Raw genomic sequence first — 23,822 nt, 5'->3', positions numbered from 1 at the left:
AAAACAAACGAGGCATTGAAAACGTGTTTTGGTCCTGTTTTTCATGACGAAAGTTTCGAAACTGTCAAATGAAGTTAGAACTTTTTCTATTCAAAATCGCGATTGCTGCATCTGTCAATGAAAACTAGGACCAAACACGTTTTCAATGCCTCGTTTGTTTTGAGCACAACTCTCTCATAGGAGCCAACTGTCATTCAAATGCAGAGAAATGATAAGTTGGTACTCCTGTGGCGAGGTCAACTGTCATTCCAATGTTCCTTCTATCTCGCCACAGGCATACCAACTTATCATTTGTCTGGTCGATCCAAAGTATATAAACACTGAAGGTAATGCAAATCCACAGTTACACACGGATCCAAACTTTCAGGTGAGTTTTAGCTCCGTCATGTTGTACACGTATTGAATTAGTTTGCGTCAAGTTGCATCTAGTGGTGAATTTGGAACGATTTAGCGACGTTATGTTGCACACATATAAAATTCGTTTGCGTCAAGTTGTATTTAGTGGTGAATTGGAAGGATTTAGGGCCGTCATGTTGCACAAGTCTAAGTTAGACAACATACGAAAATGAATTCACCTGAAAGTTTGGATCCGTAATTTCTCTGATCCGCTGAGGGTCTGCATTACCTTCAGTGTTTATATACTTCGGGTCGATCATTGCCGTTCGAGTTGTCAAAGTTCGGGTTGACAGTTATCAGGGCGACGATTCTCGTATTTTTGTAACTCCAAATATTCGTAACTTTACAGTTGAGTGTATAAAATGCCATAAGAACTGTCAAGGTACGAATTCTTAAAGTTACGAAATGAGAATCTACAATCGTCCTGAACATCTACTTGGTGTTTCGCTTGCATATAGTCAGTGAAATGTTTCGAAAGGGAAATTGATTTGAACGAAGACCTTCCGGAACATGTCAAATTCCTTCAATTGATACTTCCCGCAAGTTTCAATTCTTTTTTGTGAGTCTTTTGACATTTCATAACAGTCTATCTTTGGTAGAACGTCCATTTTTTACTTCTTTCACTGCGATTTGTACTTCTGCTTCAATTATGTCTTATTTTTCTTTACTCAGGACAGGATCCCATGTTGTGTACTCGTTCCTGGAGACCTCTCCGTTTAATGATGTGTCGAATTAGGCTTTCCGTCCTTCTATGATATCCCGATTAATTGTCTAGAGTTCTCCATTGGCGTCTTCAATAAATTTAGGCCAATTGCTGATGTTTCGTCTAGTTGCACTGCAATCTTATATATTGAACCGATTCCTTCTGGAGACTCGAGATCTTCGTAATATTTCTGACATTCCGCCTCTTTGGCTGCGATCTAGTTGAGGTAATGACGTAATTTGTGACAAAATGACAAAGTCAAAAATGTCAATGTCAAAACTGTCACTTCGAAACAGAAAGTTTCGATGTGGTTCAGCCTCTAACTTAATCGACCTCCTGTTGGACGAGTATGTTGGAAATGTTTTGGAGGTGAAATTTGATTTGAACTGTCAAACGCCTAGACAAAAGAAATTCTCCTTCATTTGACACTTACCGCAAGTTCAAACAAAAGAAGATTTACCCGTCATTTAGAGATTAAAGTATCATTAGCACAAATGAACAAGAGAACTTACGATAACCCTGCCCTGAATGGATTACACAATGTGGATCTGTCAGCTGTCATGTGAGTTACGAGTTTCAGTGTCAAAATCGCCAGTGAGTAGAGTGACGACAAAAAAATTTTCAAATCAAAATTCCATGCGAAAGAAAAAGATTTTCGCAAAAGTTGATTCACTTGTCATGCAGCATCGGCAGAGCTACACAACAAGCTATTTCCTTGCCAAGTAAATTCAACGCGAACCACTGTCGTCTCTCAGTGCAGTTCTGTCCACATCAACACAAAAATTTCGAGGAAAAAAAAAAATCGAAAATTTCGCCGTGAAGAATTCCTGAAATTTTCGTCGCGAATTGCAACATAAACACAGGACCATGAAATGAATGAAACGATCATCGACATAGCTAAATCATCATATTTCGATCGTCAGCTAATTGGTGCCTATCGCAGCCACATTTACTCACTGATCGTTGATAACATAAGAGAAGCACTGGATCACCTAATTTTGGTCATTTTGGCATACTTGGTGCTATGCTTCGGCACTTATCATCTGATATTCCGCCGGTTCGCTAAACGATTCCATTTGATCAATGACATTCGCTTGGCACAATATCGTCGCGTACTGATTGTGACCGCCCATCCGGACGATGAATGTATGTTCTTCGGTCCGACCATACTGTCGCTGACGCAACGCCGAGAACCGTGCACCGTTTATTTGCTATGCTTGTCGAACGGTTAGTCAATTCAACGAAATCGGATTTTTCTTTGTGATTTACTTGAGCCTTGGTGTTCCAGGGAACTTTGAACAGTTGGGTAACATCCGGAAGCACGAACTGTACGATGCGACGAGGGTGTTACGGTTGAAGGACGAACACATCACGTTGATGAATTCAACGCTTCTGGCCGACGATCCGAATTTGAATTGGAAAACGGAATTGGTGGCCAAGCAGATACGGAAGGAAGTGGAAACGTTGGACATTGAAGCTTTGATTACGTTCGATCGGGATGGTGTCAGCTATCATCCGAATCATTGTACCATTTACTATGCGGCCGCATCGTTGTGCTTGGCTGGATATCTTCCGAAGAGTAAGGAAACAACCAAAAACCATTTCATTCGATCGATCGTTCACTGGGTGTCTGTCTCTGTCTCTTTCAGACTGCAAAATTCTTACATTGGACTCGGTGAACGTGTTACGGAAGTACATGTCCGTGTTTGATCTCGTTATTAGTTTGTTATTGTCGACCAATTGGTGCATTTTGAGTTGGACAAATGTAAATATAGTTCGTAAAGCAATGCGACAGCATCGGTCACAGATGCTGTGGTTCCGCAAATTGTACATAGTATTCTCGCGGTACATGGTGATAAATACGCTGCGTCAGATCGATGTATCGGACATAGAATTAGATATGCAAATCAATGACACATAGGGCAACGGGAAAATATAACCGAAGGAAACCGAGTCAAAATTTCGTCGTTTTCTTGATTTTATTTCAACAGATTTATACTAAAATTCACCAGACGAACGATGGTTGTCGTACTAATCAATCCCGCCAAACGTTCAAATGCCTCGCTTTACCGGCTTCGGAGCGAACAACACTTTCACCGGTTTGCACAGCTCCAGCTCGTGTCCTGGCCGAACGAATAAACAAAGCGAAATGTCCACTTGTGTAGCCTCTGTCCAGACTCCATGCGATAGAAGAACCGTTGTTCGGAGACGCCAATCATTTTCTGGAAATTGATTTTTTTTTTATTAAAAATTTCAGTGAAGAAACTGATCGTGATGGAGAGACTGCATCGGCTTCGAAGTGCGGAAAATATTTCCTCGATCGGTTGCTAATCGCACCAAAAAAAAAATCGGGCTCAACCGGGATTTGAACCCGGGACCTCTCGCACCCTAAGCGAAAATCATACCCCTAGACCATTGAACCGCTTGATATTAGTCGTTCATCGGAACAATTTGTTGTAACATTTGACCTCAATTCGTGAATCATTCAAACGATGAAACTCATCTTCATTTGAATAAATTAAGACGATCGGAACAGCAGCAGGTATAACCGTGACGTGTGTGTGTGTTTATGGAAAAAAAACTGGCCCATCATAACATCACTGATGAGCACAACTTTCACTTTTGGTGATTTGTTGTTGTTGAACTAATAGTCCGGGTCGTTATGACGGAAAGAGTCGTCTCGGTTTTGACAATAGGTCGTAACGAAATCTGACAATGGAATGTTGTAGAGGAGAGAAAGATTCCCAACAAAAAAATGTTTCCCAGCCGGTAAAGAACCAGTTTTAGTGTCCAAGACACACTTTGGGACCATGAGCGTTCTCCCAAAAAGTGACCCGGAAAAAACCGCTAACTTTGGACTCGTTTTCCCTGACCATTTAAAATCCGATTGACTACTGACTGGTGCTAGTGCTAGTGCTGGAAGTTAGGGAAGATAAGGATTTTCAACCATTTTTCTTAACTTTCTTCGGGATTTATTCCAATTCTGAAATTTTCGTCGGTAGCTTCTCGAAAGTGGTCTATTCCTCATAGTTCCATCTCGCTCTCTGTGCTAGAACTTATGGAACACAAAGGCTTCTAACGATTCTTTTCCGGTTCCTTCAGTATTCAGAACATGTTTGAGGTGTTTAATGGTCAGTTCTTCGAATTAATTCATCCTGTGATGCTTCACCAGTACTTCACTAGCTTCACTAGCTACCAGTGCTAGAACTCATCGAATACGACCATTTCGTAAGATCTAAAATATTCTGAATCCTGAAGGAAAATAGTGGAAATCTTACGGAAGTTGTCGTATTCGATGAGTTCTAACGTTGAAAGGGCAGTGGAGCATCACTGTGAAATTCGAAGAACTGACTACTGAACATATCAAACATGTTCTTTATCCTGAAGGAACCGACACAAAATCAGTGGAATCTCTTGTGTTCGACGAGTTCTAGCAGTAGAAGCGATATGGAACTGTAAAGATTAGTCCAGCTTTGAGATCCTATCAACGAAAGCATCAAAAATATTGAAAATCCAGAAGAAAGTTTAAAAAAATGTGGAAAATCCTTGTGTTCCCTGAGTTCTACAACTGGGAACGAGTAGGAGCGGATCAGGGGAAGTGAGGAACTCACTCAAGGACATCTCAAGCGTGCATTTTATCTAAGATTTAACTCAGCAAGGTCGGAATAAATCTCAAAAAAGATTGGAATTTCAATTCAAGGCTGCCGCACATGGAGCTAATACCTACTGTTCCATCAACATGTATAATCTGGACTGACTACAGTTGACAGCAGTAGTCACTAGCTTTCAAATGAACCCAATTTTGATGAAATCGGATTCGGAATGACCAGTGAAGACGGGTTCAAAGTTAGCGGCTTTTCAGGGAAACTTTTTGAGAAGAAGCTCAAGGCTCAGAAGTGTGCGTCGGACAGAATGTTTTTTTCTTACATAAAATGTAGGTCGGTCTACTGATCGGACAAAAATTTAAATTATTTTTTTCGAGAAATTCCAGTCTTTTACACTAAAAGAAAACATTTTTTTTTGGAAACTTTCACTCCTCCACAACATTTTGTTGTCAATTTTAATTGAAACGTTCGACAGAGCGGCATAACGACCCGGACTATAAGAGAATTTGCTGTCCATAAATTCGAATGAATTCGTTGTTCATATCAAGCGGCTCAATGGTCTAGGGGTATGATTCTCGCTTTGGGTGCGAGAGGTCCCGGGTTCAAATCCCGGTTGAGCCCGATTTTTTTTCTTCCTTTTTTTTCGTCTAATTACACCGGAAAATGTCTACGAACAACTCACCCGCAACTCCATTCTCGGTCATAATTTGTTTCAGGTCTCGCATCCGTGGCACCACAAAGTGCACGTTCTGGTCGGGGTATTTAATTCTCAATCGCAAGTCCTGTCGTTGACCCTCACGAAGATTATGGATTTCGGCAACGAATGGCATAGCGGCTATCAGACCGGCTGTTACTTTGACAATGCTTTCCGATGCGCTGGGCAACGGTTCCGAAATGCGGGCCGTACAAATTTTGATCTGAAATTTTCAAAAAAAGTTTTTTTTTAGTCAAAGTCAACCGAGTGTATCGATCAGATTTTCGGCTTACATTAACATTGATTTCGGGTGACATGACTGGCGGTGCACTTTGAACGAGTGGTAATATCTCACGGAATACTCGTCCCGGTTTTGGATCATTCAAATTAGCTATTTGGATCAGAATGGACACGGTAAATGGATCCGGTGTCATGTTTGGATTTTCCTGCAGGAAATGATTCGCATCAGCCGAAATGTGCAACAACAGTTGGCACGGTCCAAGGGCACTTTGACTACGGTCTTTCACCACCAACACCAAATGCAATGCACTGGCTCGCAGACATATTTGCTTGACCATAAGCAGATCGTTGGGCGTCAGGCCGGAGAACAGATTTTGCAACTTCAAGCACTTTTTCATCAGTTGATTAAGGCACTCCTTCGATGGTGATCGACTGTTGGGCGCTACCAAATTGGCTTGCAATTGTTCGATCAACAGTTGAGCGCCCAGAAATGTGGCCGTGTAATTTGCTGTTCCAGTCAACTCCGGATCGATGGTAGCAAGTCGGTCCAAATTGTCCTGAGCAGCTGTGAGCAGTGCTTGACGTGCACGGGGAGCCTTATATGCCGCTTGTATGTTGGCAAGAAGAGTTTCCAGAAACTGACGCGATCCCGTCTGGCCAGATATGTCGATTTGAGACGTGCCACCGACTGGTAGATGTGGCACAAGATTTGGCATCGTGTCGCGAAGATACGCGTAATGTTTGATGGTTGTTTCGGGCAGTAGGCTTAACATTGGTGGCATGAGTGGTGCCGCATTGAACAGCATTATCAGTATGCAGACGTACGCTGGATCTTCGACATCCTTTTCGGCACTGTCCAAGAACGGATGGTTTTGCAGAAGCTGAGGTACCAGTGATAAGCACAGTTCGGCGTGTTTCTGGCCAACTCTCTGCAAGCAACCGAACGCAGACATTTTGTCCTGAGGATATTTCGACAGTACATCCAGCACCTTCTGAACGACCATCAACAGACACGCTTGAGTCGATACCTTGCACGCACCTAACATCAAATGCAATCCTTCACGAACCTCGACCGCATAATCCTGCAATTAGAGAAACGAGAACCATTTTAAGCACCGACCAAATGAGATGTTTGCGATGTCACCTTACCTCCAATGAACTGAGCATAGTCTCCAGTTGGTCCTCCCTCAGGATGATGTGTTTGGATATCTTTGTCAGACTGTAGATGGCGCGCAGTCGCACACTTTCGATTTCATCATTGAACATGTCGACCAAGAAGTCCAGACTGGTCACAGCAAACGGTGGATTCGCCAGTGCCAGTTGACACATTGAATCCACCGATGCGGTTCGCACCTCCAAGAATTCGTCTTCCAATCCGTGCACCAATGCACCACAAGCACCCGACGCCATCAATGACACCGTTGCCGTATTCACTTGTTCTTTGGGCGCATCGTCAGCCCATTTTTTCCCCGACGACCATTCGCCACTCTGAAACAGCTCGGTGGATCGTTCGTGGAAGCTTTTCTTCCGTCGCAGGTTGCTCATCAATTTCTTGTCCAGCGTCTGATGGAGAAATTCGCTTCCGACTTGTGTCATACCGCCGAGCAGTTCGGCTGCTTCCGTTCGAACACGCATTGATAGATCGCAAATGGCCGAGCACACATTACCGAACGCTGCGTCGATTAACCGAAGTTCGGAATCGGAATCGTTCACAGCGATTAGACTAAAAGAATCGACAGAAAAAGTGCTGTGAAAAGTGACCGCCGATTAACCCTCCCAACTGTTGACTTACTGATTCGGATGCCTGATGCCCAGTTCGTAGACCAATTGAAGAGCTTCACGTCGAACACACTCGTAGTCGTCTTGCAGTGACCCGATTGCTCTGGGATACAATGAAGGTGTAAGAATGACATTGCGTCGTCCCATCATCAGAATTGAACGGAACGCTTGAGCGCGTACCCGCGAGTCTTGTGAGTCGGTGTATTTACTGATCAGGTCCAGGGTTTCTTTCTCTTGATTTGCCAGAGAGAATGCGCCCAACAAAAGCAATGCATGCCGTTGAACGTTGTGGCTGGATGAAGTTAGATGTCCTTTGGCCAGGCTCAACGTTTTTGTAAGCGTTTGTGTCGGTAGCGGCTGATGGTTCCCAATTTTGAATAAAGTCAGCAAGCCCTGCGAAATGACCTGCAACGGAACATGAGACACATGAAGCAATTTCCTAAATCACTCGACCACAAATGCGTCTGGACCCTCACCTTCGGTGACTTCTCCGGTCGCAACAACATCATTATGTCTTCGCATATTGGAGCACACTCTGTGACGCATGACTCCAAGCAAAATTCGCCGAGCAACGACAGCACTTTCACCCGAACCGCCGACGATTCGGTCTCTTTGCGGAAATGTTCACAAATCTGACGTATCGATTCTGTGTTGTCCTCTTCGTTGAACTGCAGGGCATCGGAGATTTGAATTAAAATCTTCAACGCTTCGTTGCTGTACGTCGCCGTTTCCAGACGACTGCTGTAGCTCGAAATTGATACATTGGACGATGATCGTTTTATTGCCAGGCGTATGCGTTTGTGAGGTCGGAGTGTCAATGTTGGTTGCTCCTGGAAGAATTTACCGTACCGAAATGTCATGTGAATCGCGAGAGTAGAAAATCTTAAGTTTTGCTTTCGTTACCTGAACCGATTGTGTTGGTTCGAATGGTCGTTTCAAAGGTACAGCCATGGTAGTAGTCTGTTGCGTGGTTGGTGCTTGTTTGATTTCTACGTTTAAAATGTTTTCCTTTTATTCATTACGTTCGAAAGACACACAAAACATTCGGCATACAATTTTGATAAATAAAGTCCACTGACATTTCGTGTCAAAGCAATTACAATGCACGGTTTACCGGTGCGAACCAGTGTTGTCAGCAATCAATATGTCATGTAAGTGGGCTGTAATGGCGGATAAATGTTTTGTAGGGATAACTCAATGAATGTATAAACCAGGTATGGTCTGTCCATACAAGCCGAAGGAAATAGCGATTTCGCTTAAATGACCCTCAGACGATCTCATTTTTCCTTTATATTTCACCAAATCTATCGAGTTCAACAGACATGAATGAACGTAACCTCACTTGCAAAAAATTGGAAATTTTAAACATTTCTTCAATGAGGGATGTGACCCATCCCTAACTAAAGGTGTTATCGCAAAGTTCCTCAAAAGTGATTGATTTCACACTTTTTAGCCCCGTACCAGACCTCGCACTCAAAAATGGCGTGCCTTATTAAGGAAATAAGGAGGTTTTTTAAAAAAATAAGGAGAAAATAAGGAATTTTTCGGTTGAAATTAAGGAGAAAATAAGGAGCTTGGAAGTAAATTTTTGGGTAAAAATCTTGATGATTTTTTATACGCACCCCCCTGCACGCTTTTTTAGGCTCATAATCAAAAATTACGAAGTTTTTCAAAAATTCCCATACCCATATTCAACGATTTTACACTAATTTAATCCACTTAAATCCACTTAAACGCAATGGGCCACGTTCAGAAACGAAACGTTCATGACATCTGGGTAAACTTTCACGACCAAAGTACATCGTGAGAAATCTAACCTCAAAGTTAAACTTGACAGCGTTAACTCAACGAAACGAATGTTCACTCAGTGAAGAATTTTTCGTTCCTGAACGCGGCCTATGAATTACCATGGTTTAATAGTAAAAGTTAATTTGAAATTATTAACCTTAGCTTACCGCTACTTTCTTATACCATGTCAATTGTTTATTTTGTGGACTGTGAATATTTACGTGTAAATATTAATACAAATAATCCACACAACCCACAAAATAAGACTATGGCTCTTTACAACATTCCATTGGTTGTAGGTCGTGTTTTGAACCTCAGGATAAAACTGTACATTTCTCAATATGCTACATTCCTTAATTTTCTTTTAGGTGAAGTAGAGATTTGAGGTCAGAATTATATCAAATTTGTAAACAACACAATAATTTGATCAAATGAATTTAAGTTTATGTAGGTCTTGTTTTTTTGTGTGATCTACCACCAAATAGTTTGTTGGGAAAGTTTCCCTCTTAGTACATCAGTGAAATAATAAAATAATGATTCTTCCCATAGATGACTTGGAACAGGTAGATTCCATTGACCTTTTCAAGCCTCCAACAGGTTGCACACAAGTGGCGTCCACCAAAATTTTGAAACTTTGGGACCCCCTCCCCCACTGTGCTCTATTGTCGTTAGATTGTTTCTTAGACTGACTTTTTGTAAAGTCGATGCTTTAACTGACTTAGTATGACCGCGCTTTTTAGCGTGAGACAGAGGCAATTCTTTCCAAACATTCGTCCGTTACCTTCAATTCTACCCCTTCTTCAACACCGCTCTTCCCATTGAGTGGGAAGGTAGCAAAATTACTGTAATCCACGTGGATATTTTTCTTCAGTAAAATCGACAACAAGGAACTACATTTCTATGGTTTGTTTACTAGCAGTAGAAGATCGGGTGAAGATTTACGATGACCCTATTGCTCAGTATTCTGCCGCGCAGCGATTTTTTTTTATTATCTGTTATCCAAAAATGTAGTTTTCTCGTCAAAATTATTGAAAAATAAGGAAAAAAAAGGAACTTTTTCAAAAATAAGGAGGAATAAGGTGGTTTTTTCAAAAATAAGGAAAATAAGGAGTAGTACGACCCCTGCCCCGTACGAAGTACGAAGGGGCTTATAGGATTACGATGCCGTGTCAGACGGTAAGGGCAAAGTGTTTGCCTATGTTCATAGATGACGAATCCGCAATAAAAATTTGGACCGTCTGTCCGTCTGTCCGTCTGTCTGTCACGTCGATATCTTGAGTAAATCAAATCCGATTTCAAAAATTTTTTTTCCCTGAAAGATAGTCAAAATAGTGAGGCTAAGTTCGAAGATGGGCGATTTTGGGTCGACCCCTCCCGAGCTGGGGCCCCATAAGTGATTTAACGTTTTCCGAAGATATATCTGACCATTTAAAGGCTACACTTGTATAAGTGATACGTCAAATGAAAGGTATTTACAATACGGATCGACGAAAAAAAAGTTTATGGAAATTGGATGACCGACTCGTGAGTTAGACCCCTTGGTGTGAACTAGGTACAGGGCGGCAACCCGTTTTTGCTTGAACGTTGGCCAAATTTGACCGGATTTTGATGAATTTTGCTTTAGATAGTGTAAAGGAATTATTTCTCAATCATTAATTAATTCAAATAATTCTTGAAGATCTCATACTACTTAATTTTGAGATAACGCCTTTAAATAGATTATCATTATAGTAGCAAGTTAGGCGATTAAAGATGATGCAACAAGAATTTTGTATACCATTGTCGATTGCATTATATTTTCAATATTCGTTAAATAACCGCCAAATGCTTGCGGGAGTAAGCAAGAATGTCTTTTGATTTATGAGAAATTCAAAATACATTGACTATATGGAAAATGTATGATTGAACTAGTACAAGAGAAAGACCTCTTAGAGAGAAAAACAATTAAGAAATTCCGAAGATGAAAATCTTGGTTTTTTATGAATAAGCGCATATGGGAAAACAATAAAATTTATTGGGTTTTTTACGACTTGCTATACCTTCAATGTTAAATTCACTATAAGTAAAGGTTTAACGCTAGCTAAGGATTCATTCAGTTTCATTCAGTTTAATTTGTCTTAAATTGTCTCACCCGACCCGCGACTATTAGAATTAACCATACTAAAAGTGACATTGTGTTTTTGTGTGTAATTGAATTAATTTCTAATAAAGTGTTTGAAAATAAAGAAGCAAATTTTAATATTTCTTCAATAGGTATTGAACGTACCAATCAGGGAAAAAAAAGTTCATGAAATTCGGTTCACCGGAGCGTGAGTAGGTCTCTTGGAGTGAGCTTATATGAGGCTACTCGGCCGTAGAGTGAACGTGGTGTTTTTTGTTAATATCTCGAGTAAAATTTGACCAAATTTCATGAATTTTTTTTTTGTTTGAAAGGCACTAACGAATGTAAAGCAGCCGTACTACTTTCCATCTCATAACAAAATGGCCGTCGGCCGCCATTTTGGATTTTTGTAAAAACAATATAAATCGGTGAAAATAATTCTTACAAAGTTATTGATCAGTGGGAAGTGATTGGTTATGTGTGTGTGGTGTTTCAAGGATCCCAAATATGGATATCTATATATAAATATATTGAGCTATATAACGGTATAGATAGTTATTTTGAGCTATATACTAGCATATTTATCAGTAAATTGTTTATTTATAGGTAAATATAGGACTGAGGAAATTGTAGGTCAATTTGAAATTTGTGTTACGTTTGAAAGGAACATCGTACGGGGCTTCGTAATTGCGCTATGCGCAATTTTTAAGACGTACAAATTTCATAAGAATTTTACTTTACCGACGTTTACGGGAAGAGTAGGTCTACGGACGAACTAGGGTCACGTGCGCAATAGATGTACGGGTTCGTATGGGGCTCAGTCGCAGCAAACGCTCCGACTGTTCTGACGGCTCGTTTATTTCACCGGAAACGTACACACATTTAAAGCGTTTTCGCTGAAACGTAATTTTTAAGATTACCACCGTCATTTTATTTCTACTGGGTCATCTCTTCTGCAACTCACACCAAGCGACAATAGATCATTTTCATTATGCTCGTCAACGTAATCCCTTTTAGTTTTTCGTCAAGTAGTCCTTAATCTCAATCAATTGACGTTAACTGCGTTCAATTTACCAAGGCTGCATACTTTGGGGATGTCACTCAGATCGCCATTTTATTAGATACGCGGGAACACCCCTTTTCCATATAAACAAATTCACCAAAATTGAATTTGAATGGCGTGGTGAATTTTTTGTATGAAACGTGTAACCCACCTGCATCTGCGTGACCTACCCAAAGTATACAGCCTTGCAATTTACTGGTTTTTACATGAAAATTGTTCTTCAATTCATTCGATATTTTTCGACATGTCTGACGTTTACAAGGTCATGAAAATGATGTATATTATTGTTTGTTTACATGATTGGTCATCATAAATTTTTCATAATTTTGGTGGTTTTGACGAATATTTTAAGTCAACCGCTAAGTGAACTGTTAAAACCACACAAGAAGCAGATTTACGCACAAAATCTGAATTAAATCACATCGAAATCACCGAAATTATTATATTTTTCACAGCCAACACTAAATTTTGCTGTTGGTGACTTGGGTGTGAAACTGAGTGGGAAGTTCTTTTTTCATAGATTTCCTCTTTGTAAAATCTTTTCAATTTTCTTATTTCTCGTATTTCTGCTGATATTTGACAAGAAATTGCGAAAAAAATCGATTAGTCCCTCCCTTATTACCGCATGCGTATGGTCTTTTAGGTAGAGACAGACGTAGAGACAAATTCTGACATTAGACCATACCTTATGTATAGTTTCATTGGGATAACTTCCGGGAACTGTCAAACGCTTAGACAATGCAATGGTGTTAACTTCGGCGAGGTCAATACAGATCGCCATTTTAATAGATAGATCAGATCGTCACGGCCGGTGACGAAAATGTTTTGTGTCACCAGCGTATAGTTTGTGGCAGTGCCTATATTCGCGAAAATATTTTCACGAATTTTCTCGATTTTCTCAAATTTTCCCTTTCAAGAAAATTCGTGAAAATTTGTGAAAATCTAGAAAATTCGTGAAAATATTTTCGCGAATATAGGCCCTGCATTGTGGACTTGAGTACTATTTCACAGGACACTCAATAATTGATGCTGGTGCTGGTCGACAAGTGGGTCAATTCTGTAAATTCACACGAACCATATTTTCATGTACAATGTAATCGAAAATTTAAAATTCTTAACAAATGTTTCGTTTTTGTTTGTTTGTTTGTTTTTTTTTTTGATCTCAAAAGACCGACTTGTTGTTTGCGCCATCGTTGATATTTGCGGTAGCGACGATAACAATTTCCACAGTTTATTTTCAAAAATCCAATTAAAAAAAAATTCCAGTGTATTATGGCTCAAAGTCGATATGAGTTTTTGGTCCAAATATTGACTAGTGAAGAAGTCATAAATTGATATTATTTTCATCTTGAAAGTATGAAAAGTGAAAAAATGATAATGATTATTGATTATCGATAATCGATAATTACCGACTTTTTTTATCGAAAATTATCAAAAAATATCGATAATCGATAATTATTGATATTTTGATAATTATCAAGATATCGATAATTCGATATTTCGGTCCGAACATCCGATATTTATCGATATATTCCGATATGTCGGTATATTATCATGAATTCTCAGATGAATATCTAAATATCGATATTTTGATAATTATCAGTCATTATTAAATTATCGATAACGATATGATTAATCGATTATCGATAATTTCTTTCGATTGATATTATCGATAATTTTGAACGTCTCCCATCCCTACACCCCTAGTAGGCACAATGCATAAACTTTCCGTTTTACAAGAGAGGTAAAAATCAAGGCTCTGAAAGAACACTTCCGAGTTCATCACTAAGGCGGTGAAACACAAATTTTGACAATTTTGACTCATTACAGATTGTGTGAAATGTCAACTTGATAAAAATAATTTTCTTTACTCAAATTTTGTTTTCATACAATCTATAATGAGTGTGTTTAAAAAAGCATGTCTAAATTGTCAAAATTAAATTTGTGATTCACCCGTCTTCGCGAGTGTCTTCACCTGTTCTTTCAGAACCTTAGTAAAAATGTCAATTATTTTTGGACGCTGGTCACTTTTTTTGCGGTATTATCTCCTAACCAAGGCATTCGGCTTTATTGTTTCTTTTATACAGTCGTTTTTAACTCATTTCAGCGCGTTTGGCCGTATATATGGTCCAAAACGGACTTGAGCCCAGTGACCTAGCAATATATGCATTTTGATTCACCAATGTCATTCGACAATAGTGCTGTCAACACTGTTACACAAGACGACGATTTGTCATTCCTACAAAAGTCAAAATGGCTGTTCATCAGTAGTAGTATGTTTGGGTTACATTGTACATGACAGATAAGGTAAACAAAAAACGAATCTCCGATTAAAAACTGTTTTGTGAATGAAGAGCGGCTAACATTTCAACCAAAATTAACGACACAAAAAAAACCATGAACGTTACCATCGAGCGTAAAAGTGATTGTGCTGCATTGCCGAAAGGCTGGCAACGAGAGGAGATAATGCGAAAGTCGGGCTTATCAGCAGGGAAAGTAGACGTCTTCTATTACAGGTAAGAGTGGATTGACCTTTAGCCATTTGTTTCACAGGATTTCTTTACGAATTATACGAGTAAGCAACGGTGTAACCCTTTATCTTCAACTCAATTCTGACGAGAAATTTTGTGTACAATTTCCGTAACAGTCCGCTGGGTAGTAAAGTGGACACCAAATCGAAATTGATTCGTCAATTGGGCGACACTGTAGATCTGTCGTCGTTTGATTTTCAAACCGGACGCAATATACCAAATGCTCAACAATCCCTGTTCCATCAGCAACAGCAGCAGCAGCAGCAACAACAACAGCAACCGCAGGCCATTCGCTCGACAAACATGCAACGATCAATCATTGAAATGTTACCGTCATCGGTGCCACCGAATAAGCACCCGTTGAGCATTGAGTACAGGTGTCATGATTGTTCGATTTTGCTTTCGTTCGGCCTCTTTTTTGAGTTTGAGTTTTTCTTTTGTTCCACTGGTTCCGCGGTTGCCCGAATTTTTTTTATTTTTATTTTCAGTTCGCCCTTATGTTCATCCCTATCGTTGGCTTTTTATTGCTCCACATTTATCTACTCTCCTAACTGCATCCACCACACCACACATTCGTTTTTTACTTCAATTTCGTTTTTTGTTATTATTTGCCGCTTCTGTTGATTTAGGTTGGCGACACCAGTCTCCGGGCATGTACTAGCAATCGGCTCACCTATTGTTTTGAGGGATTCTTTCCAAAAACAGCCGACCGATGTCCTCTGAAGCCAAAAGTATTTTTTTGAAAATTCGTTGTATGGTTAGCGGGATGTGATCTACAACATGCAATTTTCTTTCAGAAATTTCTCCAGTTACACGAGCCGTACAAGGTTTTGTGGGGTGTCATTAGAAAGGTAATTTTATGTTGTTTCGGGGCAAATATGGTCTTATGGGGGTTTGGAAGCATCTACGATGAAATATGAGAAGTTGAAATGTTTACGTGCTTATAAGGAATCGTAGATGATACCAAACCCCCATAAGACCATATTTGCCCCGAAACAACATAAAATTACCTTTCTAATGACACTCCACACGATCCTGTGCAGCTCGTGTAACTGGAGCAATATCTGTAAGAAGAGTGCTAATTTTCGGATTTTGATCTCCTCCCACTGGTCACACTGGATTTGACGATTTTTTTAAAAGCTGTTTTGGCTTCTACGGTCAAATACCCTTCTGGGCACATATGGAAAATGCATCCGATTTCGGTCGGCTGTTTTCCAAAAGAACGTTTCATTGAACGACAGAACAGTAGGTATCCGACTACATGTCCAGAGACTGGTGCGTCGACCCTATGTTCGATAAAAAAAGAATTTTTCTAAAAAAAAATCATTTCGCTTTTAGCCGCGGCATGCGAACGGACGTGTCACTCGTTCCACCAATCAGACAAACAGCTTCAATATTCAAACAGCCCGTCACAGTTTACAAAACGCAGGACAGCAAATCCAAAGCAGACTTAAAACACGGCACACTGGACAAACCAAATCAATTATTCTGGGCAAAGCGACTGGAGGTAAATTGTCGTGTGACACACAATGAAATCAGCAACATTCCCAAATCTCGACATTTCATTTCAGGGCCTTCGAGCTTGTGACGTTGACGGCGTTGAATTGGGTCCAGTCGAGCTGCCAAAGGGACTGAAACCGGTCGGACCGAATGTTGATGACGGCACACTACTCCAGTCCGTTGCAACGTCGTTGCATGTCACTTCACAGGCCGTGACCGGTCAACAGGCATCCAAAGCTGTGCTGCAAATGAATCCGGGCGTATTTTTGAATCCCGATCAACCGCTCATGCATTCGGTGAATATAAACGAAGACGATATACGGCGTCAGGAGGATCGAGTACAGGTGGCACGACGGAAATTACAAGAGGCGTTGAAGTGTTAGCATTTTTGTGAGAAACGGTTTGTTTTGCGTCCAATAAATGTGCTCGATGAAGCGAACCCAAAAATTGAATTTGAAATCTGATTCGTCCAATGCACCCGATAGACCCTTGTTACACCTGAACGACTTATGGTATCTAGGTAGACTTTGGTATCTTGGAAGACTTTGGTCTCTTGGAAGACTTTGGTCACTTGGGAGACTTTGGTCTCTTGGGAGACTTTGGTCTCTTGGGACACTTTGGTCTCTTGTGAGGCTTTGGTCAATTGGGAGACTTTGGTCTCTTGGGAGACTTTGGTCTCTTGGGAGACTTTGGTCTCTTGGGAGACTTTGGTCTCTTGGAAGACTTTGGTCTCTTGGAAGACTTTGGTCTCTTGGGAGACTTTGGTCTCTTGGGAGACTTTGGTCTCTTGGGACACGTTGGTCTCTTTGGAGACTTTGGTCTCTTGGAAGACTTTGGTCTCTTGGGAGATTTTGGTCTCTTGGGAGACTTTCAAGTACAGAGAAGAAGAAAAGGAATGGCTTTAGCTCTTGGACAGTAATTTCAACGACTTCGAGCAGTTGCAACACAACTTCTCGACAGGTTTTGTGTCTCGTCGATTCCACTGCTGCAACCAGAGATTCACGAGACATCAATGGAAATGTCTGGGGTCGATTTGCTGACTGTGAAACACACTGATGTTCAAACCCAATCGCAGAGAATGTTTTGTGAATTGACGAAACTGGGCCTTGAATGTCCCGTGCAACTAACAAACACTGCAAAGTCTTTGGTCTTGGTATGTAAAAAATATATTCATCACAAGCACACAACTAGCGGTCAATAGTCGTATTGTACAATCGTTACACCACCACCACCGCAGTCCTCATCATCATGCACTTGATCGTCACTATCCACATCACCATCGGCCGGTTCATCATCATCATCATTGTCATCAACGACGTCCCGGTATGTTGTAAAGAACAGATTCATATTTCGCTCGCTCAACGCCGGCACAGACATAATCTTTGCGGCCAATTGATTTTTCGCTGCCATCCGTTCTTCGGCATGCTTCCGTTCCACTACCTTCAAATTGTCATTCTGTTGCCGTTGAATGGCTATCGATTCTTGCAGTGACAGTACTTGCGCCTCCGCATTCCGAATCATGGGTGGCGTTGCCGCTGTTATTTCCCAGTGTTTGCCCTGTCGTCTGCTCTTTTCAAATGCCACACTATGGCAGTCACTTTTCGTCGTCTTGTGCGGCAGGAATTTCGGTCGATTTTGCTTGTGAGACTCCACTTCGCACATATGCAGTGCATGCGGATCCAAATCGGAATCGTTGCTCGAATTCACACTGTCTGCAACAGGCACATCACGGCTGAACGATTTAATCTCCTCCAAATCGGCCGACGTTATGAGCTGTGGTTCGGGCTGCAGCACTTTCACCTTCTTCTTGTCTAACCGGCTCTGCGCCAACAGTGCAATCGGATCGGTTTCATCGTCATCGTCACTGTCCAACGTGGCATCGACGTGATTCGGATTGAATTTGCCGTTCCATTCCATGTTGGTCAGTTTGGGCGCGCCTTTCGTTGCGATATTTAGATCCGAGAACAGGTCGCTCGTCACATCGATTTCATCTCGTTTCGCAATCTCTTTGGCTATGGAGTCGTGAAAGTCTTGGATTCGTTTCCCCTTGTCGGGCAGTTTGTTGAGGCGAGACCTTGAATTAATGGAATTTCGGTTGATTCATGAACGAGCTGGGGACAAACGGAATAATTTACCGGTTCGACAACAGTTTCGTTTGACGCTCCAGCAGTTCGTCCAATTCAACTTTTGTGTATTTGTTCAACTCCTTGACGCTAACTCTCTTTTCCACAGGAATATTCGGTATTTCGCCAGGAATTTTATTCAATTTCACCTTTGGCACTGTTACTTCAACTGTATCGGTGCTCATATTTGTTGTTGAACTGTTTACGGTTACGAACATGAAATTATCACTGGCCAAAATGCGATGTTGAAATACTCTGTACACAACAATAATAAACAGCTGTCAAAGTCAGGCGAGAGGAGTGCCATCTGTTATCGGCAGCGATGACTGCGTTACGGAGGTTATAGACTGTTGTGATTGCATATTTGTAATTTCGACTTGCTGTTTCCAAAGACCATTAGAAATCTGCAATGAAAAACAAAATCTCCACTGGAATAGGCTTCACGGGAGGTGCGAGAAACAGGAAAAGTACACCCTTCAAAGACAATAAACGCTCAAATTGTGAAAAAATCAATCTTTTACATTGTTAACTATTTACAACCATTATTACATCTAAAAATTCTTGACTCTTGGCTACTGAATACTGATACACACACCCAATTTTCAAAGACCATTAGATTTGATCTGATTGGTCTAGTCAATATCAATGACCGTCAACACAGGGTATGGTCGAATGTCAAACTTTGTATGTAGCGGAGGACATAGCGATTTCATATAAACAAACTCACCTCTCATGGGAAATCGCTATGTCCTCCGGTTTGTATGAACAGACCATACCTGGTTTGTACATTCATTGGTCAATATGTATCATTTGACACATAGCAGGTTCTTCTAAACTTGTCCGATGAAAACTGAAGAAAACACCAAGGTTTTGAAAGAACAGGTTAAGACAACTCTGAGTTGATCACAAAGGCGGTGACACACAAATTGCGTCAACGGCTACAAAGGTTATGTGAAAAGGACAACTCAACAAAACCAAATTTCCGAATTTTCCTTAAAAAACATTTTCATCAAGTTGATTTCACACACAATCTGAGCGCATTTGTCAATTTCGGTGTCACACGCTTTCGTGGCTGTCTTAACCTGTTCTGTTAGAACCTTGGAAAAAACAAGCGAAAACAAGCAAAACAGACTGTATGATGTTCGACAATATGTTCGATATTTTGTCATTGTTTTTCTCGTCAATACTTTTCATATGGCCAACAATGTAGAAATATTTCGGTGTTTCTACATTAGAACCAAACACTCAAGGCTGTATACTTTGGGGAGGTCACGCAGATACAGATACGCGGGTTACACACCACAGTTGATGATAAAATGGCCGATTTCATACAAAAATTCACCTACTCTGATGATTCTCGTCGTCTTGATGATGTGGTGAATTTTTAGCCCCGTACGAAGTACTGGGGGCTTATAAGATTAATATGCCGTTTGTAACACGTCGAATTGGAAGCAGACAGTAAGGGCAAAGCTTTTGGTTATGTTCATAGATGACGAATCCGCAATAAAAAAAATGTCCGTCCGTCCGTCCGTCCGTCCGTCCGTCCGTGACCCCTCTAGCTTGAGCAAATCACAACCTTTTTTCAAAATTCTTTTTTTCCCCGATTGGTATCGACAAAAGTAAGGTCAAGTTCGAAAATGGGCATGGTAGGGTCGGCCCTTCCAGAGCTAGGGCCCTATAGGTGTTTTTCAGTCTTTCGACGATATCTACCGAAATACGCACGTAATAGCTGCTTGTGATATATCAAATGAAAGGTATTGACGAGTAGAACAAAGTTGCTGAACATTGTTTTTGTGTAGGATGCAACGCGAGCTTGTTGGGAGGGCTCAAAGGTCGTTACTCGGCCCTAAGTGTTTTTTCCACATAAATCGAGTAAATCTCATCCGATTTTGCTAGATTTAGTTTTTTATGGAAGGTAATTGAATACCGAAAAGAACGTGGCGAAAAAAGTTTCAAATTTGGGCCCTTGGACTAAGGCCGCTACTCGGCCCTAAGTGTTTTTTGCACATAAATCGAGTAAATCTCAACCGATTTTGCTAGTTTTTGTTTTATTTGAGAGGTAATTGAATACCCAATGGAAAGTTGGCAAAAAAATTTGGGTTTATAAAATAATGTCGTAAATTGTTGGTTTTATTTGAGAGGTACTTCGTACGGGCTTTCGTAATTGCGCTATGCGCAATTTTAAAAATGAACACTTTCAGTAAATTTGACCATGCCCAACTTGACTTGCATTTTGGTAACAGACGCATTAGAGGGTTGTAGACGTATTAGGGTTCCGGGCGTATTACGGCTACGGACGTATTATGGTTACGGACGAAATAGGATTACGGATCGTACGGGGCTAAGTCGCAGCAAACGCTCCGACTGTTCTGATGCCTTGTTTTACATGTAAAATCATCAGAAGTGGTGTGTTCCCGCGTATCTAATAAAATGGCGGTCTGCGTGACCCCCCCAAAGTATACAGCCTTGCCAAACACTCACATGTAAAGTACTTGAGTGAGCGTTCGAAGTTTCTTTCTTCGTTCGTTCTTGCACAACACTCGTATACTTGTCTTTGTTGGTACTTACCAGCCGTCTGGTAGCTATTCCACATGTCTCGCATGTGACTGCATGGCTAGTGATGAAGCAGCATGAAAGATTACTTTTAACTTTCATTTTGCTTATGATTCGCTGGACTTGCACATGCAACAGGGTATGACTAGCCACTTGTGGTTAGTTGTTTCTTTGCCACTGTCGCCATGGCCTGGTGAGATGTTGGCAAACAAATTCTTTAAAACTTTTGAGGAATAAATAAATAAAAGAGTTTGAGGTATTATGAAATCGCATGGCACTGTCGTCTCTCAGTTCGAAACAGTGGCAGAAACCGAAGCTAATTTTCATTTGGCGAGCACATCACTTTTCCGGAGATATACGAGAAACGCAGGTCAAAATGAGCGAAAACACATCAGACGTGAAGAAAATTTTTACTCAACATTTCACACAAATGAGTATGTCAATCGATAAAACTCCATAAAAGATGCAAACCTAGCAAAATCTGGCTCTTATTCTTCAAAAACATGGGAGATATAAACGTTTGAACGTGAATTCCCATACAAAAATTCAAAATATCGGATTCGATATTCATCATAGGCTAAACAATAGAAAGCGCTGCATAATTGTCGCAAAATTGCTCGTGTGTTTTCGGCTCTACGCTATTAAATAAAAATTTGGAATGTGGCTTTATTAACTGTAGAAAAACTTTATTTAAAAGCTTCCCATCGTTGCACACTTCAGTATGTTGTACGCAAACATGAAACATAAAAAACGTTCGCGTTGATCAACGTTCTATTTTATTACCACAAAAGTAACTGTTGAACGCATCTTTCGCCATTCCTTGGCCTAACGTTTGAAATGACAACGTCGACACACCTTCCATTCTCTGACCCATATAATACACATTCCAAGCGTCTTTGGCATAACCATCGTGCAAAGCTTGAAATGTCATACACGAGGCGCCGTGCATTTTACTTCCGGCATAATACACGTGAAATGCATCTTTGGCATAGTTCCATCCGAGTACTTGAATCGATGACACTGAGGAAGTTACACAAATTTAGCGAAGTTAGGAAAGTGTCTTTCCACTTGATAAGCCTATAAACTGCCGTTCGATCACTTTTAAGAAACTGGTGAACGAAAAGCGTCTATCTTGTCTTAATAACTTACTCTTGAAATAGGTCCAGAAGATCTGATCGGCGAATTAAAGTGAAATAAAATCGTAAATTTAAAAACATCTGGAAAGAACGGATGCTCAGACTCATACAACTGACTAAGACTCATGGATGTCATTTGATATCAGAAAAAAACTGAAGAAATTCGCAATTTTTATAGATTATGTAACGCAAGGTCATTTCAGCTGTCAAAACGTCATGCATAGTGACATAACCAAACAATAGATCTCTTCGTTTGGTGAAACTGATTACGGAAACGTGAGGAATTGGAAGGGTGTGGAAAAGTGTGCAAACTAATCGAAACCAACTTCACAATTTCACATAGTAATGAATAAGCGTCCAATTCTTTGAAATGAATGCAAATGAACTAAATACGGGGAATTCCCTTAGAAGCAAAGTTGGTTGTCATTAGTTTGCACACAAAACCGAACCGTCGATCGTCACGCCAGCGGTCATTTTAGTGATCTATTATTGTTGACAAAATGTTCGCAAAGGTGTTGAGATTATAGATCATCTTCTAGATACGGTACTTTCACACGTAACCTCACTTAAGTTTCGTTAAATTTGTATGAGATTTTTTTTGACGTGGATGGAATTTCTTATCGTAGATGGCATTTCAAACAGCCTTGAAGATGATCTCTAGCTCTCCCTATCTCGTTCGTTTTCCGCTTGTCAGAAATCGTTTTTAGAGTACGATGAAAAAGACTACGAGCGGAAGGATAATCTTACCATATGCTGTACGGGTCTCTTGAATTGTCTGAGACGAGACAGAGCAGATCAGTTTCAGTAATGTTTCATTTGTGCTGTTTTTTCGATATGGTTTGCTTTTGGTGATTAATTTGTTGTGAATAATGCGTTTCACAATTTACCCAAAGGAATTGTGTTTGATGTTGACTCACAAGTTTTTGTTGTCTGTTATCATCGGAAAATTATCAGTTTTTCTGTATGTCGCTGAAGCACATGCTTGAAATTCAAGAGGGAAAAAACGAAATTTTTCTCTTTGCTAAAATACAGTCGATCTCAGTGAAATTTCGTCAAATTTTCGATTTTCGTCAATTTTCGATTTTCGTCAAATTTTCGATTTTCGTCAAACTTTCGACTTTCGTCAAATTGGAAATGAAAGCCACATTAGATTTTAGCAACACACTTCAAGCATGAGTGATACTCTAAATAGGGTATTGAAACTGGACAGTGTGTCATACAACTGTTCAACACTGTAAAAACATACAAAATAGAACTCTATTTGGCAGCTGTCGACTATGATAACTTTTGCTTGAAGTGCGTTGATTTTACTAAAAATGAAGTTATGTCAGTTAAAATGATACAATTGGAGAGTTGCTGTCAAGTGGGAAAATTAATTGGGTGTGTTTTAGACGTGAGTGACCGACAGCGACTTGAGAACAAGGTCTGACTAGTCCAGAGTTTTTTTTTAGTAAATTTCATGTTCGAAACAAATGAAGTAAAAGATTCCAAATCAATATCGTATCAAATGTTTAGCTCAAATGAAGTAATAGATCCAGGTTAACAGTTAATGGTTCTAAATGGTTAAAAGAGTGTTCGTTTGACGGCTTCAATGTTCAAATTGAACATAA

The 23,822-nt window shown here is 40.3% G+C and overlaps 4 protein-coding genes, 1 long non-coding RNA gene and 2 other non-coding genes across 8 annotated transcripts in view; 3 read left to right on the top strand and 4 right to left on the bottom strand.

The window, feature by feature from the left end:
* Positions 1-1,643: 1,643 nt before the first annotated feature.
* Positions 1,644-3,182, top strand: LOC119075905 (N-acetylglucosaminyl-phosphatidylinositol de-N-acetylase). Its single transcript, XM_037182482.1, has 3 exons — positions 1,644-2,326; positions 2,388-2,678; positions 2,749-3,182. Exons 1-3 carry the CDS (start codon positions 1,972-1,974, stop codon positions 3,018-3,020), a joined length of 918 nt encoding a protein of 305 aa, XP_037038377.1. The 5' UTR covers positions 1,644-1,971; the 3' UTR covers positions 3,021-3,182.
* LOC119075870 (integrator complex subunit 4) lies at positions 3,066-8,508 on the bottom strand. Its single transcript, XM_037182432.1, has 7 exons — positions 8,321-8,508; positions 7,894-8,247; positions 7,431-7,822; positions 6,788-7,361; positions 5,692-6,720; positions 5,387-5,621; positions 3,066-3,321 (listed from the first exon to the last, which is right to left on the bottom strand). Exons 1-7 carry the CDS (start codon positions 8,366-8,368, stop codon positions 3,152-3,154), a joined length of 2,802 nt encoding a protein of 933 aa, XP_037038327.1. The 5' UTR covers positions 8,369-8,508; the 3' UTR covers positions 3,066-3,151.
* Positions 3,450-3,521, bottom strand: Trnap-agg. The gene has a single exon. It is a non-coding gene; the product is annotated as a tRNA-Pro (tRNA).
* On the top strand, positions 5,254-5,325 carry Trnap-ugg. Its single transcript has one exon. It is a non-coding gene; the product is annotated as a tRNA-Pro (tRNA).
* Positions 8,509-14,597: 6,089 nt separating the features above from the next.
* Positions 14,598-16,847, top strand: LOC119075710 (methyl-CpG-binding domain protein 2). Of its 2 annotated transcripts, XM_037182232.1 has the most exons (4): positions 14,598-14,885; positions 15,017-15,277; positions 16,239-16,407; positions 16,472-16,847. In XM_037182232.1, exons 1-4 carry the CDS (start codon positions 14,767-14,769, stop codon positions 16,781-16,783), a joined length of 861 nt encoding a protein of 286 aa, XP_037038127.1. In that variant the 5' UTR covers positions 14,598-14,766; the 3' UTR covers positions 16,784-16,847. The 2 variants fall into 2 exon arrangements, with proteins under 2 accessions (XP_037038127.1, XP_037038128.1); XM_037182233.1 differs by lacking the exon at positions 15,017-15,277 and having other exon boundaries at positions 14,604-14,885.
* A 701-nt stretch (positions 16,848-17,548) lies between these two features.
* Positions 17,549-18,794, bottom strand: LOC119075704 (DNA-directed RNA polymerase II subunit GRINL1A). Its single transcript, XM_037182228.1, has 2 exons — positions 18,536-18,794; positions 17,549-18,474 (listed from the first exon to the last, which is right to left on the bottom strand). The coding sequence occupies exons 1-2, from the start codon at positions 18,739-18,741 to the stop codon at positions 17,595-17,597; spliced, it is 1,086 nt and encodes a 361-aa protein (XP_037038123.1). The 5' UTR covers positions 18,742-18,794; the 3' UTR covers positions 17,549-17,594.
* A 2,947-nt stretch (positions 18,795-21,741) lies between these two features.
* The window catches only part of LOC119075863, a 29,993-nt gene continuing 27,912 nt past the window's right edge, over positions 21,742-23,822 (bottom strand). The window contains exons 3-4 of the long non-coding RNA XR_005087487.1: positions 22,226-22,247; positions 21,742-22,096 (exon numbers count right to left, since the gene is read on the bottom strand). This is a non-coding gene — a long non-coding RNA (uncharacterized LOC119075863). The remainder of the gene's footprint in view (positions 22,097-22,225; positions 22,248-23,822) is intronic.

The sequence above is a fragment of the Bradysia coprophila genome, unplaced genomic scaffold (assembly GCF_014529535.1).
Source record: "Bradysia coprophila strain Holo2 unplaced genomic scaffold, BU_Bcop_v1 contig_232, whole genome shotgun sequence".
Lineage (NCBI taxonomy): Eukaryota > Metazoa > Arthropoda > Insecta > Diptera > Sciaridae > Bradysia > Bradysia coprophila.
The sequence above is the reverse complement of the archived record's forward strand: the minus strand, read 5'-3'. Positions and strand labels throughout refer to the sequence as shown.

Excerpts from the sequence above, each read along its gene's own strand:
- LOC119075905 (XM_037182482.1), top strand. The coding sequence starts at position 1,972 with ATGAATGAAACGATCATCGACATAGCTAAATCATCATATTTCGATCGT. Across the intron at positions 2,327-2,387 it reads TTTGCTATGCTTGTCGAACG|GGAACTTTGAACAGTTGGGT; the intron begins GTTAGTCAATTC and ends TTGGTGTTCCAG. Across the intron at positions 2,679-2,748 it reads GGCTGGATATCTTCCGAAGA|ACTGCAAAATTCTTACATTG; the intron begins GTAAGGAAACAA and ends TGTCTCTTTCAG.
- LOC119075704 (XM_037182228.1), bottom strand. The coding sequence starts at position 18,741 with ATGTTCGTAACCGTAAACAGTTCAACAACAAATATGAGCACCGATACA. Across the intron at positions 18,475-18,535 it reads ACGAAACTGTTGTCGAACCG|GTCTCGCCTCAACAAACTGC; the intron begins GTAAATTATTCC and ends CATTAATTCAAG.
- LOC119075710 (XM_037182232.1), top strand. The coding sequence starts at position 14,767 with ATGAACGTTACCATCGAGCGTAAAAGTGATTGTGCTGCATTGCCGAAA. Across the intron at positions 14,886-15,016 it reads GTAGACGTCTTCTATTACAG|TCCGCTGGGTAGTAAAGTGG; the intron begins GTAAGAGTGGAT and ends TTTCCGTAACAG. Across the intron at positions 15,278-16,238 it reads CCGTTGAGCATTGAGTACAG|CCGCGGCATGCGAACGGACG; the intron begins GTGTCATGATTG and ends TTTCGCTTTTAG.
- LOC119075870 (XM_037182432.1), bottom strand. The coding sequence starts at position 8,368 with ATGGCTGTACCTTTGAAACGACCATTCGAACCAACACAATCGGTTCAG. Across the intron at positions 8,248-8,320 it reads AACCAACACAATCGGTTCAG|GAGCAACCAACATTGACACT; the intron begins GTAACGAAAGCA and ends AAATTCTTCCAG. Across the intron at positions 6,721-6,787 it reads CTATGCTCAGTTCATTGGAG|GATTATGCGGTCGAGGTTCG; the intron begins GTAAGGTGACAT and ends CTCTAATTGCAG.